Source organism: Lygodium microphyllum, chromosome 7 (genome assembly GCF_053477565.2).
Source record: "Lygodium microphyllum isolate KBCC chromosome 7, Lygodium_microphyllum_v1.1.10, whole genome shotgun sequence".
Classification (NCBI taxonomy): Eukaryota; Viridiplantae; Streptophyta; class Polypodiopsida; order Schizaeales; family Lygodiaceae; genus Lygodium; species Lygodium microphyllum.
The window spans coordinates 75,561,401-75,579,774 of record NC_141141.1 but is presented as its reverse complement, the minus strand read 5'-3'; the positions used below and the strand labels follow the sequence as shown (position 1 = coordinate 75,579,774).

At 42.4% G+C, this 18,374-nt stretch overlaps 1 protein-coding gene across 1 annotated transcript; it reads left to right on the top strand.

Moving 5' to 3' along the window:
• Nucleotides 1–13,250: 13,250 nt before the first annotated feature.
• On the top strand, nucleotides 13,251–17,632 carry LOC148033598 (7-ethoxycoumarin O-deethylase-like). Its single transcript, XM_087680940.1, has 4 exons — nucleotides 13,251–13,277; nucleotides 13,419–13,943; nucleotides 17,280–17,414; nucleotides 17,501–17,632. Exons 1-4 carry the CDS (start codon nucleotides 13,251–13,253, stop codon nucleotides 17,630–17,632), a joined length of 819 nt encoding a protein of 272 aa, XP_087537066.1.
• Nucleotides 17,633–18,374: the final 742 nt, after the last annotated feature.

Sequence of the window (18,374 nt, the reverse complement as noted above, 5' to 3'; positions counted from 1 at the left end):
GCAAGGACATACTGTTCCGCAAAAGGTTTTGAGGCACTTTCTGCTGATACCGCGTGTTCGTCACATTTTTCGGACCAAGAGTTTTGCAAATTTGACTACATGCCATGCGGAAAATCGATCCACTGATGGTGTACAGCGTACACCAACTGACTCAGAAGCATGGCATCACATTGACGAGACTTTCCCCGACTTTGCAAAGGAGGTGAGGAATCTACAATTTGGTCTTGCCATGGATGGGGTAAATCCTTTTGGTTTACGTTCCACTTCCTATAGTGTATGGCCCGTGGTCCTTGTTAACTACAATATACCGCCATGGCTTTCCACCAAGAAAGGACACCTTTTGCTTAGCTTGCTTGTGCCTAGACGATACAAAGTCAAGAATATGGATGTCTACCTCTCTCCACTGATTGATGAGCTAAAGGAGTTGTGGGAGGGAATTGTAGTGGAGGACATGAGCAAACATATTGGTAGGCGATCCGCAACTATAAGGGCAATTCTTATGTGGACCATGCATGACTTTCCAGGTTATGGAGAATGCTCTGGTAAAGCGTGTTTTCTTATTTTGCTAGTTTTCTTTGAGCGATGTTGGTATTATGATATGGCTCATTGTGCATGTGTGTTCTGCAGGGCTAGTCACATCAGGTTACCATGCATGTTCTCTGTGTGGACCAAGGTTGGATTCTTGTATGTCAAAATCTATGAAGAAGATGGTATTTGAGGGACATCAGGCTATTTTGCCAAAGGGTCATGTCATGAGAGAAGGATTTCTTGGTTGCCCTCCTGCGAGAACGAACGCACTGAGCTGGTTTGATTGCAGGATGGTGGACCAAGACTCGCTTCCCAGTGGAATGCGACGCTTCTCAATTTTCTATGAGCTGACTTATTGGAAAAATTTGAAGATTAACCATCTTTTAGATCCCATGCACATTTTTAAGAATGTGGGTAGCTTGCTATGGGACCATTTCACTGGGCAGCGAGACACACTAGGAGTGAGGATGGATTTGAAAGCAGTGGGAAAGATGGAACCATATTGGCCTGTAAGTGGCGTCGACGGTCGAGTGCAATTGCCGCGCGCTCCTTGGGTTTTGTCTGGCAATGAAGTGCGATGAGTAAAGGAAAACATCAAGTCCTTTCGTACGCCGACTGGCCTAATGCGTTCTCTCAAGACAGCATTCACAAAGGATGACCAATTGACAGGACTCAAATCCCATGATTGGCATAAGATGTGTCAGGTATGTACAGTATGAGGCTGCGTATGGCATGATTCTGCATATTAGATTTCAGAATCTCCGTTTGTTTATACACAATGTTAGGATTATGGTTTTCACAGTTTGTATTGCCGATCGCAATCGCGGGGTCTCTGACATGGGAGGTACGGACAACCATTTACAAATTGTCTGAGTTGGTTCAGTTTGTCTCCCAAAAAGAGATTCACACATCATTGATTGAATCCGCAAAATGCATGGCAGTAGAGACTGCTTGTCTTTTGGAGAAGTATCTTCCCACTAGTATGCTCACGATACAAACCCATCTTCTAGTGCATATTGTAGATGAATTGCAGGTTGCAGGTCCAGTCCCTACTCGATGGATGTTTTTCCTTGAACGGTTCATGAAGACCTTAAAGGGATTTGTGTGACAACGGGCTCGTCCTGAGGGTAGCATGGCTGAAGGTTGGTTAGTGTTGGAGGCCTTGGTGTACATTTCTGAGTGGTTGTCCACTGTGGACCGGGACAAAGGCTTGATATGGTCACTTAAGGAGGATGATCGTCTGAATGGAGATGTCCTAGTGGGAAACGGAATAGAGAAGAAGATGGACACATCCATGGAGTCCAAGGTGAACCGAATTTGTATGTTGCATAGCGCTATGATGGAGAAGTGGCTGCAACGGTATGAGGATGCTCGCGTTGAGTGAGAGTTTGCAAGATCTGACTTTCGACGGAGTACGCGGCAACGGCCCATTCGATATCCGAAGGGCTTAGAGGAGATGCCTCTACTCATGTCCACTAGATGGCTACATGAGGCCCTAACCAAAGCATCTCAAGATGGAGAAATAGTTATTGAAGAAGAGTAGGACTTCTCACGTGGATGCAATCCCAAGGTATGCAATCCCAAGAAATTACAATCTATACTGCAAATCACAACTAATATACTTGTTCTTCTCCCAGTATAAGGTCCATAGTGCAACATGGTCACATGGACGACATTTCACAGTAGAGCACATCGACAAGTTATGCTCGAAAATGGACTGTGGAGTGATGGCAATGTTTGAGCAGGAAAGCCAACGACGTGCTACAGATCCAAACCGTGTAGTTGCAGAGATGGAGTATTTTGGATGTTTACAGAGTATCCTTGCAGTTGACTATCGAAGTTTCTCCGTTACCATATTTGATGTGCAATGGTTCAAGGTTACTCTCGAAGGAGCAGGTGCAATTGTTTGGCGAGGGCCGCGAGTGGCTTTGTTGAGATTGACTCAACGAAGAAGTGGACCGATTTGAGTGATACATTTGTTTTGCCAAATCACTGTGAGCAGGTAAGCGTCCATGATACTTGATGCGCTTTAGCAATTTCAAAGTGGACTTTTATACTAATCGTAATATGGATCAGGTCGTTTTTTCCCCTAATCCGCAAGAACCTCAATGGTGGTATGTCATTCCCATGACATCTAGGAGTATCCCAGCGTTTGCCAGAACCCTTGTACCAATCGTAGAAGAGACACCTTTAATAGCGGCAATGACAGAAGGCATACAAGAAACTAGGATGAAATGCCTGGAGGATCAATACATCTCACCTATGGAGATAGAGGAGATAGAGGATGGGTTTTTTGAAAATGAAGCAGAGTCCTCATTTTGTGGAGAATTTTGTATAGACCTTCCGGTGTATACTGAGCTATGTCAAGATGAGATTGTGGAACCCTAAACAAAAGTGACTCGATCAAAATGTTCCTCCCACTACATCATGTCCACTTTTTGCAAATCGGTTAGGACAGTTTGTATGTTTTTGGAGTATTGTATTTTGTATTATCTAATTATTATTATTATTTTAAAATGAAGTCTTGCAAATTAAGTCTTAGTTTTATTATGTCTTGCAATTCATTATCAGATTGACTTATTTTTCCTTGTATGTGCAGGTTTAGGATTTGGGCACAGACGACAGGATGAGCCGGGATTTTACAGATGACGACATCGACGCAATGCTAGCGCGTTTCTCACGGGAGCAGCTAGCACGGGTGAGAGATAGAGCCGATGCACTGCTTTTCCATTCCACCTCAGCACGATCGGCAAACTCTAGATGGTCCGATGCGTCGGTCTCCAGTAGACGTAGTCGCAGGTTTCGCTTTGCTTCAGAGTCACGTGGTCGAGGAGGAGGTAGCTCCTGTTGTGGGGACGCGGATGCAGTCTCCCCCACTCGCACTGCCACCAGGGAGTCGACACCATCTTTCATTGGCAGTGGCGGGTAGAGGTCTACTGCTCCCACTCCTTCAGGCACCCCACCGATCACTCCCACTCCTTTACGCACCCCACCGATCACTCCCACGGCCGACAAGAAGTACACGAAACCCACTCCTCTAGGTATGTATTTTCACATGAAGATCTTCGCAGTAGCACTTATCAATTCAAATTGTGTTTGACACATTTATATTAATGTCTTGAAAGTACGCGTTTGCAAGATCTTGCAGGTTACTCGTATCTCATAGATAAGGCCTCTGGCCATTTATACATGAATGATGATGAAAAAGCTGTCATCTCTAGGATGCATGAGTTGTGCCAACAAGTATCTCAGCACAACATTACAGACAAGTGGAAGGAGATCCCAGATGCCAACAAGGAGTCCATAATCGATACATTGTATCGAGAGTTCCCTCAGCCCTCTAGCAATGATAGATTTTCAAGAGGGTGGATGATGACGCGTATGTCGTAATTCATCAACAAATGAAACTACAGTCTACAAATATCTACTCAAAGAAGTTCCTCAAACCAGATTACATCTGAGTAGAGACTTCTCCAATTATGTCAATGAATGTTCAGAAGTAGAATATCCTTAATCAATTGGCTACTTAAAGAAGTATTTTGGATAAATGTTCATATGTGACCCTTTTCTCATTCTAATATAATATTTACAACTTCTCTAAAAAAAAAAACAAATAGTGGCTCGTTTGGTGGTGGGACAGTGGGATTCCCATCCATCCCCCTTTTCTTTTGTCTGCCTTTGTTAATCTATGTTAAAAGTCTAGAAGTAAATGAATACGGACGTAGTATCTTAATTGGTTTGCTCTATCTAATAATTTGGAATGCCTTTAACAAAGTTGTTTTTGAACTCAATATCTATTATCATCCTATGACAACAAATTCTTCATGATAACATAAAACTGACTGAAATGAGATGATAGGGATGTCCCCTCTTTCATGCGAAGGTCGTCTCCCCTTTTGAGAATGAGTTCTCCTTGGATGTTACCGATAGGGGTGGTGATTGTGGCGGTGTTTGTAAGTGAAGATGGAGTGGCCTTCTCTGTCACTTGAGAGCTCCGCCCTCTTCCTAGCAAGGCAGCCCTTTATGGCACACTTCAGATAATCCCTAATGCAAACGAGGACATGTCCGAGTAGCGGATTTTACAAGCGAAATTTCCATAAGATTTTTCATTATCCTACCTAAGATAATTAAGTGTGTGCGTTGCATGAAGAGATCACAATTTTCGGTTACGACTCAGGTTGATATTCTTCCATAAACATGAGTTAAATAATACCATCCTAATCTTACACGGCCTTTCATGGAATACCTCGTTTCGAATGAAAGAGCATTTACCTTGGGTGATCGTCTCCCTTTGACTTAATCTTCTTTCGTCCATATTTACGCCAATGGTAGCCATCATGCAAGTTGAGCTTCTCTGTGTTAACAGATAATGTTACTGTGTATGCCCCACGATCATCATAAAGATTGATCTGTTCGGACATGGGTTCAATTAAATCACTGAGATCAATCCATTCATATGCTGCTTCCTTTTCCACATAGCCATGCGTGACGTTTAAAGCAGTAGGAGAGCTCCCTCCTGGGAATGAGATTGCATGTTCCTGGTTGAAGCACTTGAGATAAGTATCCTGGTTACCATTGGGTAGCTCATGTGGACCTGTGATGTTGCTTATATTCTCCGACATGGTGGCAGGAAAGTGGGTGTCAGGATTCGACAATAGTGATGTTGCCTGAAGTAAACAGATGTCATCATCTTGGGTATAGGACTGACTGTCTGCGACAAGGGATTCCCTCTCGTAGCATGCAAGAAGCCCCTCAAATTGAAGTGATTCAAAAATCTTGTCCCTGATTTCTTCATCAGTATCAGTCATGTACAATACTTTATCATATTCCTGATCATCAGGAATGAACTCAGAGCTTGCTAAGAATGGAGATTGTGAAGTTGTATCAGGATGAAAGGGGGATTCCTCGAAGGGGGGGACGGAATATTCCAGCTCAAGGGCATCAGAGGTGGTAAAGAGTAGCGGAATACTGTGGATGTAGGGCGCCAGACATAAGGGATGATCCAACATTACATGACCATGGGCTGATGACGGTGGTGTTGGTGGTGGTGGTGGTGATGATGATGGGGGGAGCAAAGAGGAGGAGGGGAACGGACAACGTGTGTTATTAATCTAGGTACTGTTGCTGCTTCCAAGCTCATGAGCAAAGGGACCAGCAGGAGGTGAGACTGGGGAGCTTTGTTGCTGTTGAGTCATTGTATCAAGATGTAGAAATTAGTTGTCAGGTAGTTGATCACAGAGCAATCACAAGAAACTCTAAACAACTTACTATATAGGAAAAAAAAGAGAATTTGCTAGTTAGATTTCCACATAACTAGAAAGAGTCTAATATAGGAAAAATCAAACTTTACTAGATTGCCAATCTAGAAACATAGTTTCCAATGTAGAAACATTTTTCTAGTTAACTTACCATATAGAAAGATTTTTTTGGTTAACTTACTATATAGGAAGTTTATTATCATAACTATCTATATAGTAACTTTATTTAAAAAATTTACTATATAGTAACTTCAGAAATAGGCATTATCTATACAGTAACTTCATCGAAAAAGTTACCAGATAAGAAATTATAATATATCACATCTATGTAGTAACTTTATCATATAAACTTAGCATATAGGAGGCATATAATGACATAATCAAATCTCATAGAATGCTATTTTAATATTTTTTATATAAATAATAATAGAAAAATAATTGATTTAAAAAGTGATTTTAATAAAGTAAAAGTGAATAATAGAATTTTTGCCAATTAAGTAGCAAACTATAATGTGAAATCCAAATTGTCCCTATTCTACTACATTAACATTATCTAGGCTTAAACTTCCAATGACTGTATCTTTTATTATAACTTGTTTTTGCACCATGAGCCACTATACACTAAGTGCAACTTGAAGATTATATTTCTCCAATGCTTGCCAGCCAAGCAAAAGAAGCCACTGACCCATCATTGTTGCCAAACCTCTAAGAGCATATAAGAGTTGTCCACCTTCAAACAGGTGAGCAAAACTGAGAATGGCCAATATTCAATGGTGCGCACTCTGCCTACCTGTTTCCTTCCTGGTGAGCAAAACTAGGATGCCTACCTGGTGATGGCCAATATCACCAGCTCCCTTGGATGCCTGGGAGCTCATCAACAGCTCTACCAGCGCATGCCTCCTTCCTAACTACTGTGGAGACTATGGCATCTGTGTTAACCCAGGCTCTTGCAACGTAGAGAGTGAGGGAGCCATGCTGTGACGTTCTGAGCATGCACAATGGTCTCATTCCCAGTAAAAACAATCAAATGCCTCTGAAGCAACAGCAGTCGCATGAAACAAAACGTTCGGTATAACAATTAAACGAACATGCTACAGATGCAATGTACCTTTGCCAGGATATGGCAATCTAAATATTTCAATCAAAGGGCTGCAGCCCTAATGAAGCCTTAGTTTCTTTGTGAAGATACCGGAAGGATCTCATTAATACGTACTTAGAAGCATCACCCGTAAAGGCATGCTAATATAGTAATTATCAGGGGGATGTAGCTTGATCTTGAGGGGAAATTTATCCCTAGTTAGGGAGCACATCAATGACATAGTTTTCTATACTTTCCTTTTCCTTTCTATAAAAGCCTCATCAACTATTAAAATTAGCAAAGAAAGAGAAATATAGCAGCACAAGGCAATTCTCAAGCACACAATGTTCGCTCTTGTTCATTGAAGGGAAAATTTATTTCACCATTTTTGTGATGAAGGGAGAGCGCCCCTCTGAATAGCACTCCCAATCTTCAAATTCTAGCCTTTCCTCTGGAAATATAGTATCATTTGCCAGACTTACACTACCTTCTGAAAAAATATGGGAAAGATCAATCTCAGCAGTACAGACTACCTGGCTGACAACTGGGAGTACTCAAAACAGCAGCTGTTTTCATGGATATCGCCGGCCCCATCACGAGAGGCCAATGATAATGAGCTGGTTGACAATCTCATCATATGCAAATGGGCTTCCAAAAAGGCATGCAAACTCTGAGTGAGGGGAGGATCAGGGACCTCCCCATAGTCCTTATCCAGCATTTGCGCTACCTTGCACATGTCAGGTCTCCTTGTGGAGTCCTCCTGGACACATAGCAGAGCATTTCTCACTATTTTCTTGGCTTCGTCCCCATCAAATTCATGCCCCAGCCTTGCATCCACTAGCTTCACACCTCTCTTCTCCTTCACCATCCTCAAGGCTAGAGCTGGAAAGTAGCAATTCTCCATCACATAACCTGCATCACTCATGGTCTCTCGCAAAGCCAATGGCCAGATGTGATTCCTTCGCCCACTTATCAGCTCCAGCAACACCATGCCAAAGCTGTACACATCGCTCTTTTCTATGACGGCAGAATCCAAGAGCCATTCAGGTGCCACATACCCTGGTGTCCCCCTCATTGTTGTGAAAACATATCTTTCTTCTCTGCTGACAAACCTAGATAGTCCGAAGTCAGCAAGTTTGGCCACGAAATTGGCATCTAGCAACACATTTTGAGGCTTGATATCTAGATGGAGGATCTTGTCTTTGCACTCTATGTGTAAATAAGAAAGGCCTTTAGCCATGCCTAAAGCTATATGAAGCCTCATTTGCCAGTTCAAGATGGGGGTCCTAGAATCTAGAGGGGAGAAAAGCCATCTTCCCAAGGACCCATTGGGCAGGTACTCGTAAACCAAGAGCCTATGGGAGGCTTCTGCACAGAAGCCATACATTTGCACAAGATGCCAATGGTGTATACTGCCCAATGCTGCTACCTCTGCATAAAACTCTTTGTGACCTTGCAGTGCACCCTCAGTGCACCCTCTAGCTTCTTAACTGCGATGGTTCGCCCATCCGGCAACACACCCTTATACACCGCACCAAACCCTCCCTGGCCTAGCTTCTCAACAAACCCTCCTGTTGCAACCTCGAGCTCCTTGAAAGAGAATCTTGTTGGGCTAATGCCAGCTAAATCTATCAACCCTTGGTCTATACTCTCTGAATCCTCGCCATCATTGTGGTGCTTCCTCGTAGTGGCCGATCTTCTGACATGGATGGAAAATGCCAAGAGAGTGATGAACAAACTTCATGCGATGCCTATTGCTAGCCCAATGATCCAAGCCTTTCTGGCTGATGCCATTCTAGAATTGGAACTTCTTGTTGAGTTGAAATGCAAATCTCTTCTGTCAAACTTAAGAAAACCCACAATATGTGGATCCAAGGTTTGGTATAAGCTGCCCTCTAAGATATCCACAAGGAAGCAAGCCGATGTGTTGGCATGGTAAAATGCTGCTGCACAGGAGCAATTTTGAGCACAAATCTGCTCGCATGTGGCCTTCGAGGTAGCATTCAGACTACTGTCAACAAAATACTTCGTGTTGAAGTAGTCCAATCCTGAGATAGACAACATCTCCCATACAGTGTTGTAGTCCAGTCTTGAGACAGAAGAAGAGAGGGAAAGCCTGCATATCTCCCAGACATGGACGAGTCGACCTTCAAGGAGACTTTGACACAGCTTTTTGCAGGGAGTAATTTCAACTTCAGTAGTTTGATGCTGCAGCTTGCAGAGTTTGATGCTGCCTGAGGAAGCTCTTCAGTACGGCCCTTTACTGTGCAGCTTGCAGAGTTTGATGCTGCCTGGTGCTCATACCTCTATCAGTTTGTGGCTTGGAAGGTGCAAGATGCCCAGATTTTGGAAGAAGATCTTATACGGGTCGCTTGTCAATTGGAGCTTTCCATGTTACAGAAGCGCACCTAGTTTTCTAATGACACTGATAATGCTGGAGCCGATGCAAGTCATGACAATCAGGCCATTCAAAAACAGGTGTTGGAAGATCAACAGCTTTTAAGAGACCGAGTGTTGCATCTCACTGGGTCTGCAGGTGTAGCAAGAATGGAAGAAGCATTATCTAAAGCTCAAACCCTGTTTTCAGAAGCACGTGAGAGAGGAAGTCCTCCTCCCTCCCCATTTGCATCTTCGCAGAAGTCCAAGTCCTGTGCCCCTACTCATTTAGGTTTACTGTCAAGGACTGGTTACCAGATCTTCCACTCAATAGAGAACTTAACAACTTCTAATAAGCATAGGCCTGAACAATAATGGAATAGAGGTCTTGACCTTTGAAAAGTTCTCAATATCCAAACAAATAAACTATGATCGGCATATACAACAACTGGAAGAACCAAAATTGATGTAAAAATAGTGATTGAAGAGAAACCTGACTAATGTATTATCAAAACCGAAGCACTTTACGCCTTACAGCTTTAAGTTTCTTCTCAATGTAAGGACTCACTAATGCTATCTCAAAATAAAACTTACCAAGCTTGTGCGATGTTACAAATTGACAAGCAATAGCATCAGGATATGAGATCCCATTTACATTATGTGCGGCAAGGTAGGACTCGGAAGCATGTGTTTGTATCTGTCAAGTCATGAAATCCAAATGGCATTGGTCAAGGAAAAGTTGCAGTAAATGCAAGAGACTCAAGCATAAAAATCTACACAATACCATCACTACATGAAAAAGCAATGTGCAAACTTGAAATGGCTAAACCATGGCCTTGTCGAACCTGCAACAAGTAGCTGAAACTGTTGTTGATGTTTGCAAATATCCCTGTTATTACTTTAGCATGACCTTGCCCCAAGGATAAAATGCTTCCATCTGATATGTCATACATGTGCATGCTCTTATCAGAATGTGATCAGACTACTTATGACCCACTAGGATCAATGCGAACCTACCACAGAAAGGGGTAAAAGACATCAGAAACTATGATGACAAATATTGTACACAAATAAGAAAAACTCTTCAATAGCATAAGACAAAAAATATATCTACCTCCAAAACATGAACTTTGAAAGTGAATTAAATGACCACCATGTTGACAAAGGAATGATAGACTATGAATGTACAAGTCACAATAGCTGCAAACATCATATATATGTACAAGACAGTCTCTACCACCAAATGCCAAAAGGGGAATTTGAATGGCATTAATGTTAGCACCCATGAGGGCCACAGCTCCAAGGCATTATTTCATTCAAGGCAATTGATAATTCTACAAAATGCATGAGAAATGCTCTTCTCCAAAATTGTCATGATGCACTACAAGGATCACAAATGCATCAGGAGTGCACCAAAGAAGCTTACAAGGATTTTAGGATATCCCCAAATGTGAGCAATTGCTGGTCCTAGAAAAATGCATGAGAGGGGCTCTTCAAAATTATCATAATGCACTACAAGGATCATAAAATGCAACAATAGTGCATCGAAGAAGCTTACAAGTATTTCACGATATCCCCAAATGTGAGTTGACCAAGGGCATGCTAGACATCAGAGTGTTCTTCTAGATGGCCCTTGTGCTTGGGTGCTCAACTATTGTCCTTGCACTTCCAAATTATGCTGTGCCAACCCACCAACTCAGCACCCATACAAACTATAGCAATCCAACAATCCTGAACAATCAACCCATCTAGGTACTCCATTATGCCAAACAAGAGTACACCCAAGTCCATAGTATGCAAATTCTCCTATGACCAAAGGAGATTAAAAATGGAAGTAAAATGTATCCCACATCATGATATGATGCTACCCACTAGATGCCTACCTTCTCCATCGAGTTCACACCAAAAGCTCACTTATATTAACATAGCTCAATAAGCAGAACTGTTTTTGCAAGAACATAGGTCCAATATGAGTCCAGAGTGAAAAATACAAAACAAATTGCATGCAAAAAAACCATCATTTTAGCTACCTTACTGAATAATCTACAAGAATCATTAAAGAATGATATACAGTACCGATGCCCAACCAACTTAACCTACAACAATCTAACTACATCTAACTGAATCCTCTCAATCATGTAGCTTACTAAAATCTGTTGTTGTGGCTCCTACCTCTACTGGGACTGGCCCTCTTGCAGCCCAAAATGCCTAAACTGGCTTAAAAACTGAAGTGTCCAATGTGACTACCACTTCAGGTGCCAGACTAAATAATCTAAGAGATTTAATAACAGGATGAACTCATGGCATCTCCCATCATGGCAGGCTCACCTTATCCCTGGATTGAATACAAATGACATAGCCGACATAATGGCATCAAAAATTCAGCTGCCAAACTCAATAATGTATTTGCATTTACTCTTGCATCCAACTGCTTCTATTGTCACTGACTAACCCTGATGTGGCCAAAGCCCCTGATATGACAACTAACCCTGTTGTCACTGACTAACCCTGATGTGGCCAAAGCTAATATATGTAACTAGAAAACAATGCATTGCCCTGTTTAAAGAAACAGCTACAGAAAACAGGTCAAAAAATGATTGACACATCATACCATTGCAGTAATCCTCCTTCCTCTTTGATATTTGTTGAGACCCCTGCATGCATCCCAAGCACCTAGATGCCAGCTTCACCTACATCGGACAGGGGTTGAGGAAGCCATGTGTTGCTATACGAGTATCTCCAATCTAGAGTCAAGTCAACTTGGACATTAGAGGCCTGCACGGCCACACTGGTATTGCCAAGGGAGACGACAGGCCATGCCTGCTATCAGCACAGCAGCAGCAGGAACAAGCATTGCCGTTCCTTGGGAATTTCCTGCAGGTGGCTGGGAAGTCGCCATAGGTGTCGTTGGGCGTACTGGCCCGGCGATACGGCCCCATCATGTACCTGCAACAGGCTGGGCCGGGTCCCGTGCATCGTGGTGTCGTCCGCCGCCATGGTGCGCGCCTGCTTCAAGGACCACGACCACATCTTCGCCAGTCGCCCACGCTACGCATACGGCTGCCTCCTCATGTACCACTGCAAGGGCATCGGCTTTGCCCCCTACGGCCCCCGCTGGTCCCTCATGTGACAGCACCGGTGCTCATGCCCATGCTTGTGGGAAAGAAGCGGCGACCTGAGCCTTTTGAGCGCAGGAAGACGTCGAATGACTGCAGGCCGTCGGAGCTACCACCGGAGACGAGAAACTGGCCGGCCTGATCGGCGTCGGGGGACAGGGCGACGAGGTAGAGGGCGAGTTCCTTGGCGTCAAACTCCTCTACAGCGAAGGCGTCGAGGAGGGATGCTGCCGCTGCCTCCAGCGGCCACACAGGTGTCAGCCAGGAGCCTCCGGCTGCGACGCCGGAGCTGGTCGTGGATGGGGGCCGTGATGGAGTCGTCGGCCTTGCAACCGCCATAGCAGGGGTCCGGCCCCTACTCATTTAGGTTTACCCGTCGCCCTTGCAACCATCGTCCTGGAACGAACCCCAGTTGGGATTGCAGGCCGCCTGTGCACCTCCCACCTCTTCTCCCCCAAGCATTTTCATTCAAAAATCTCATTCACATTTTTTGAGTTGAAGATTTCTACATCTACTACTACCAAAAATGTCTTTTGTGAACCTTGGACAAGGTTTTCACATTGGCAGCTAACAACATCAGCCACATGGTCATGGGGAATTGTTTCTTTGAGTGGACTAGTGCTCCTACCCCCCAAGTAGAGGAGTTCAAGAAAATGATCAATGACTTCTTTGGCTGGTAGGAGTCTTCAACCTTGGGGACTACATCCCTTCTTACGAAGCCTTGACTTGCAAGGGTATGAGGGCAAAAAGAAACAGCTCCACAAGAAACTCAACTCTTTTTGGAAGTGCACCATATGAGAGCACTCTCATCTAGAGTGTGAAAGAGGGGGGCATTTCCTTGACTTCCTTATGTCCCTTACTACTTCGACTACTCCAGAATCGTACAAGCTCAACATGGAGGAAGTTAAGGGTGCCTTGATGGTTTGTATTGAATGGTTTTCTTCTTCTCACATCTTGGAAGTTAAATTTGGATCTTAGGGTTCTTCTTGTTATGGTCATCTTGATGGGAATAGTTGCATATTATATTCATCTTCACCAAAGGTTGTCTCTGTGTACATGTAGGACCTCTTCGCAGTTGGCACTGATACCAAGGGAGTTTGTGTTGAATGGGCAATGACAGAGCTCCTATGTGATTGTGTAGTGGAAAAGAATAGCATGGTGCAAGAATCAGACATCCAACAACTCAAGTACTTGCAAGCCATTGTAAAGGAGACATTACGACTCCATCCACCGTCACCCCTTCTTGGAGCACGTGAAGCTTTAGACTCTTGTGAAATCACAGGATATTCCATACCCAAGGGCACACGTCTCATAGTCAATGCATGGTCATTGGGACATGGTGAAAGTGTTTGGGAGAGACCTTTGGAACTTATTCCTGAAAGAGTCATGCACACAAGCATTGATGTTCACGGACACAATTTTGAGCTAGTTCCATTTGGAGGAGGTAGACACATATGCATGGGGATACCATTGGCCTTATGCAATGTGCAGTTTTCTCTTGCAAGCTTGTTACATAGCTTTGATTGGTCCCTTGCACCTCATGAAACACTTGATATGTCCGAGAAGTTTGGAACAGCATTGGAAAAAGTAAAACCCCTCTTACTAACACCCACACCCCGATTTTCGAAAGAGATATATGGGTACACAAATATCACAATATTAATATCACAAGAGAGACAAGTACACAAATATAAGTGTTGAAGTTGTACACAATATTAATATCACAAGAGAGACAAGTACACAAATATAAATCAATGGAAAAGAGAGACTACATAAGTGTTGAAGTTGTAAATCATGAGTTTATGTTTGCCTTATCTGTGAATTGTCATTATCATTCATGCCAACAAAGGGTTTTCCTTTTGAATAGATTGTGGTGGTAGATGTGGATAAAGTAATTGTAGTTAGCAAGAAACCATTGCTTGAACGAGTATGTTAGAGCTTGAGTGCAAGAGATGAAAGACCAAGATAGCATGAATTTTTGAATAACAAGAATACCTTTAGAGTGGTGGATGTTAACCCCTCTATTCTATAGTCAAGTGGGGTATTAGAGCCATCTCTATTCCCTTCTTGCTTACAGTTTCTTCATGGTATTGGAGCCTGATATGCTCTGTGACATTTGTCAAGTAATAATATTATAGATGTATTGCTGAAGAAGCATGTATAGAGGAAAAGGGGCTAGCAATGGAGTTCAACAATTGGTGAGAACTGAGTGACCAAGTGTTGACTCATGTTTATGCCCCAACCTCCATAGCGAATGATCTTTTTGAGCCACCTTGTCTAGATCGATGATGGTATCCTGGCACCATTAATTAGTGCTCCGAAATCCCTCCAATATTTAGTGCTCTGAAATCCCTCCAATATGTAAAGAGTCGTGTAATATATGATCAAAGCCTCCAACTTTGGCTTTCATTGGCTTGGCTAGTAAGCTAACTAAATTTTGAGTTGGCAGCTTATTAAACACTTCTTGTGCTTTTGCAAGCAAGCTAAGTTCAACGCACATATCTACCAATACAATGCCACAACTACTATATCATGTGTATTTCTTAGCCCTTCTATGCCACTTCTATGCATCCACATGCCTTGAAGATGCAACCAAAAGTGACTAAATAAGCCCCAGCTTGTGTACCTTGGTATGTATCTTTTTTCCCTTCTTTGATAGAAGCTTTCATAATGCAAGTGTGAATGACCAAATTTGTAGACGCTCACCTTTGAGATGTTGCCAAAACATCTCAAAGCTTCGGCACCATGTCCATGCTTTGCCTATCTCTAGTGATCAAGGCACTTCAAGAGACTTTGTTTGGTACTGGGAACTTGTCAAACACTTCTTTTCCTTTTGCGAGTGCAACACACTTTGAATACACATAGAGCTAGGCAACACCAACACAGATGTCCTTTTTAAGAAACCTTATCTTGATGATATCTATATGCATCATGCTGCCTCAATGGAGGTCTTACAAAGCTTCTTTGGCTTCATAGCTAATTAGGTAGAAAACATCCAAAACCCTACTATCCATTACTAAAACCTCTTCTTCCACACTGTCTTTCATGTGCTATATACCCTTATTCTTCTAATCCCCACTAAAATCAATAGATTGCATGCTATTTACTTGTGCACAAGTGAGAGATCAACTTCTTCAACTAATCTTGCTAATTCTCAGTCCCTTAAGATAATCTATGAGAAGTATGTGGTGTAATATTTTAGTGGTTCACTACACCAATACTTCAACCATTACTTTGCTGCTATGATCATAGACCATGTGTAAGAATCAACTCCATGGTATCAGAGTGATGATTGCGATGGAAAATTGAGCCAAATTAATTACAAAAGCATATAATAACTAGCAAACAGTGTAAATGAGGACGACTCAATCGCACTCAAAATGATTAGTTCTAACATAAGCCTCAACCTAGCTCTAATATTTTATTTTTAATATTATAATTACAATTAATTAATGAAAATTTTAATGAATATGAATAAATTAAAAGAAAATAGAGACAACAATGCACTCTAAATAGATGAGTACAATCGCTTTAAAGCTAAAGTATATGAATAGCTTTATGTGATAACAGTCTCCATAATAGTAATATTTCACATTGCACTCCACTAGTGATCAATATTACAATCATTACATCTCTATATGTCTAGTTATTTGCTCACTAAAAGTAAAACAAATTAATTGCTTATTATCGTCTGTTTAGCACAATATGATCATCATCACACATATAAAAAGTTAGAATTGTACTACAAATAGGTCAAAATTAATGAGAATCCACAAAATGACTAAATACAACTTATTTTTATAGAAGTAACACATGATGTATAAGCCTATCTTACTCTTTGTATTCTTTACCTTAAATTAGAATTAGACTCAATATATACTAGGCTTATACTACATTAAAGGTTAGTGTTAGGGATAGGCTGGTAGTAAGGTAGAGCTTAAGCTTAGGCTTAGATTTAGATTGGATTAGTTATATAGGCAAGGTATATGCATAGGCTCCTCATACATACAAACTGATAGAGGCTATAGAGTGGCTAGACATAGGTATGTCTAACATAAATACACAAGGGGTAGGCATAGGGGTACACATATGGCAAGTTAGAAAAATACTAGGCATACTATAAGCCAATCCTATGTGTATACATAGTCTAAGCATATTCTAGGAAGAGTTTAGACATAGGGTAAGCATATGCTAGGAGCCAACGCCTAACACAACCCTATCATATTCTATGGTTACCTTGTGCCTAGAAAATGCCAGATATAAGTTGTATTCTTTTGCATAGCATATAATGTTCCTACTTTATATTATCGAGCCAATGCCTAACCTAGCATGTGCTTATCCTATGCCTAATGTATAAGCTAGGCTATATATAAGCTATGGATAGGCTAGACTATGCATAGGCTACACAAACTAGTGAGTATAGCTATAAGTGTGGAATCGAAAGCTTAGCTCATAAGTGAGTAACATACAAATGTAAATTTCAAATAAACTAATATTTTTTTACTAGTTTTACCTAGCAAAATCGTGAGTCTACAATAACTTTAAAGACTATCCATAATTTCCTAGTTAGATGATAGTACTTGCTAGTTATGACTAGTGAAAAAAAAAATCCTAGTTATGTTGATATTGTTACTAGATATACAATAACTTACTAGATAATGTTACGAGATAAGGCTTCAACTTTCTAGATACTATCTAGAAAAAGGGATTTACTAGTTAGAAGAGATTCGTGATGACAAAATTATCTAGTTATAACTAGCAAATTCTACATTCTTCCTAGTTTGGTTGCTATTCTTCCTAGTTATAGTGTGAACTTTCTATATAGTAAGTGGTCTAGAGTTTGTTGTGAGTGCGGCTGGAATTAAGTCTGGTTGCCCAAATTATATACTGAATGATTCACAGAATAGACGAATTAATTGTCAGGTAGTTAATCACAGAGACTTGATCAGTGCGACGTTTGAGCTCTTGTCGACCCGGCCTCCGTCACCACCCCCGCCTCCAGCCAGCGGCCGACGGCCGCGCGCCTCTGTCTCAACAGGCAATCACCAATCTTGGATTGTAATTAGCTCTGTCCTACTACTATTACGTCAAACAGTCCAGGCCCTATTGTGCGTGTGAACTCTAATTAGTTCTAATCGGCGCAGCGGTCAGTGCGGCTGCGGCTAGTAGAGCTGGTGCTGCTAGCTGATGCGTGCCGGCCCCTTCCACTCCAAAGATATTCACTTCTGATTAGCCCAGGGCTTCAAGGTTTACAGCAGGTTTACAAAGATATCTGAGTCTTACACTGTCGACCCCAGCTGCACCACGCACACGCTGCTGTGTCCACCGCCGGTAGACGATGAGCTATTGCTGCCCACTAGCACCACCTACCGTGCCCCGATATTGAGCTGCCGGTAATTACTAAGAATATGACAAGTGAGATCAGTGTTAGCTATATATAGTGTGTCTATATATAGCACCCCAAGTCCCCTCTATATATTCCTATCATGTGTGCTCAGTTGACACACTTCTGGGGTTCCATTTCAGTTTCTCATGTTTCTCTTCGCCTCTCTCTTCCTCCGTACCTCGTCTCCCTTGCGCACTGTTCAACATGGTATCAGAGCATACCGCCAACCCCTCCGCCAGGGTAGCCGCAGGCCATGATGGCGTCCCCTGTGACCAGGTCGTCGCGACGACTCGTCCCCCTCCATCTTCATGGCAGCAGCAACAGCAGAAAATCCTTCTGCCTGACCTGAATCTTTGTTGTAATTTTAGGGGGACCATGGTTTCTTCTGGTCTGCGGCCGAGATTTCCTCTCAGTAAGACTCCTCTTTCACGTTCTTTTAATTCTTCTTTCTGAGAGACAGAGAGGAACGCTCGATGGCAGTCACTGCTGCAGCACCAGACCCTGGGATTGTCCCCTCAGGCACATGAAGTGGTAGAAAAGGCACAGGCTCCGCAGCCTCCCCATCCCAGGGCATATGAAGCCTCCCAGGGCCAAAGGGAGAAAACTTCTCTCGGAATCCAACTAGAGCAACC

What these genes read in the sequence shown, in the direction of transcription:
- LOC148033598 (XM_087680940.1), top strand. Translation starts at nt 13,251, where the DNA reads ATGGAGGAAGTTAAGGGTGCCTTGATG. An exon ending in AAGTTAAGGGTGCCTTGATG is followed by an intron (nt 13,278 to 13,418) that starts GTTTGTATTGAA and finishes GTGTACATGTAG; the next exon opens with GACCTCTTCGCAGTTGGCAC. An exon ending in GCAATCACCAATCTTGGATT is followed by an intron (nt 17,415 to 17,500) that starts GTAATTAGCTCT and finishes TAATCGGCGCAG; the next exon opens with CGGTCAGTGCGGCTGCGGCT.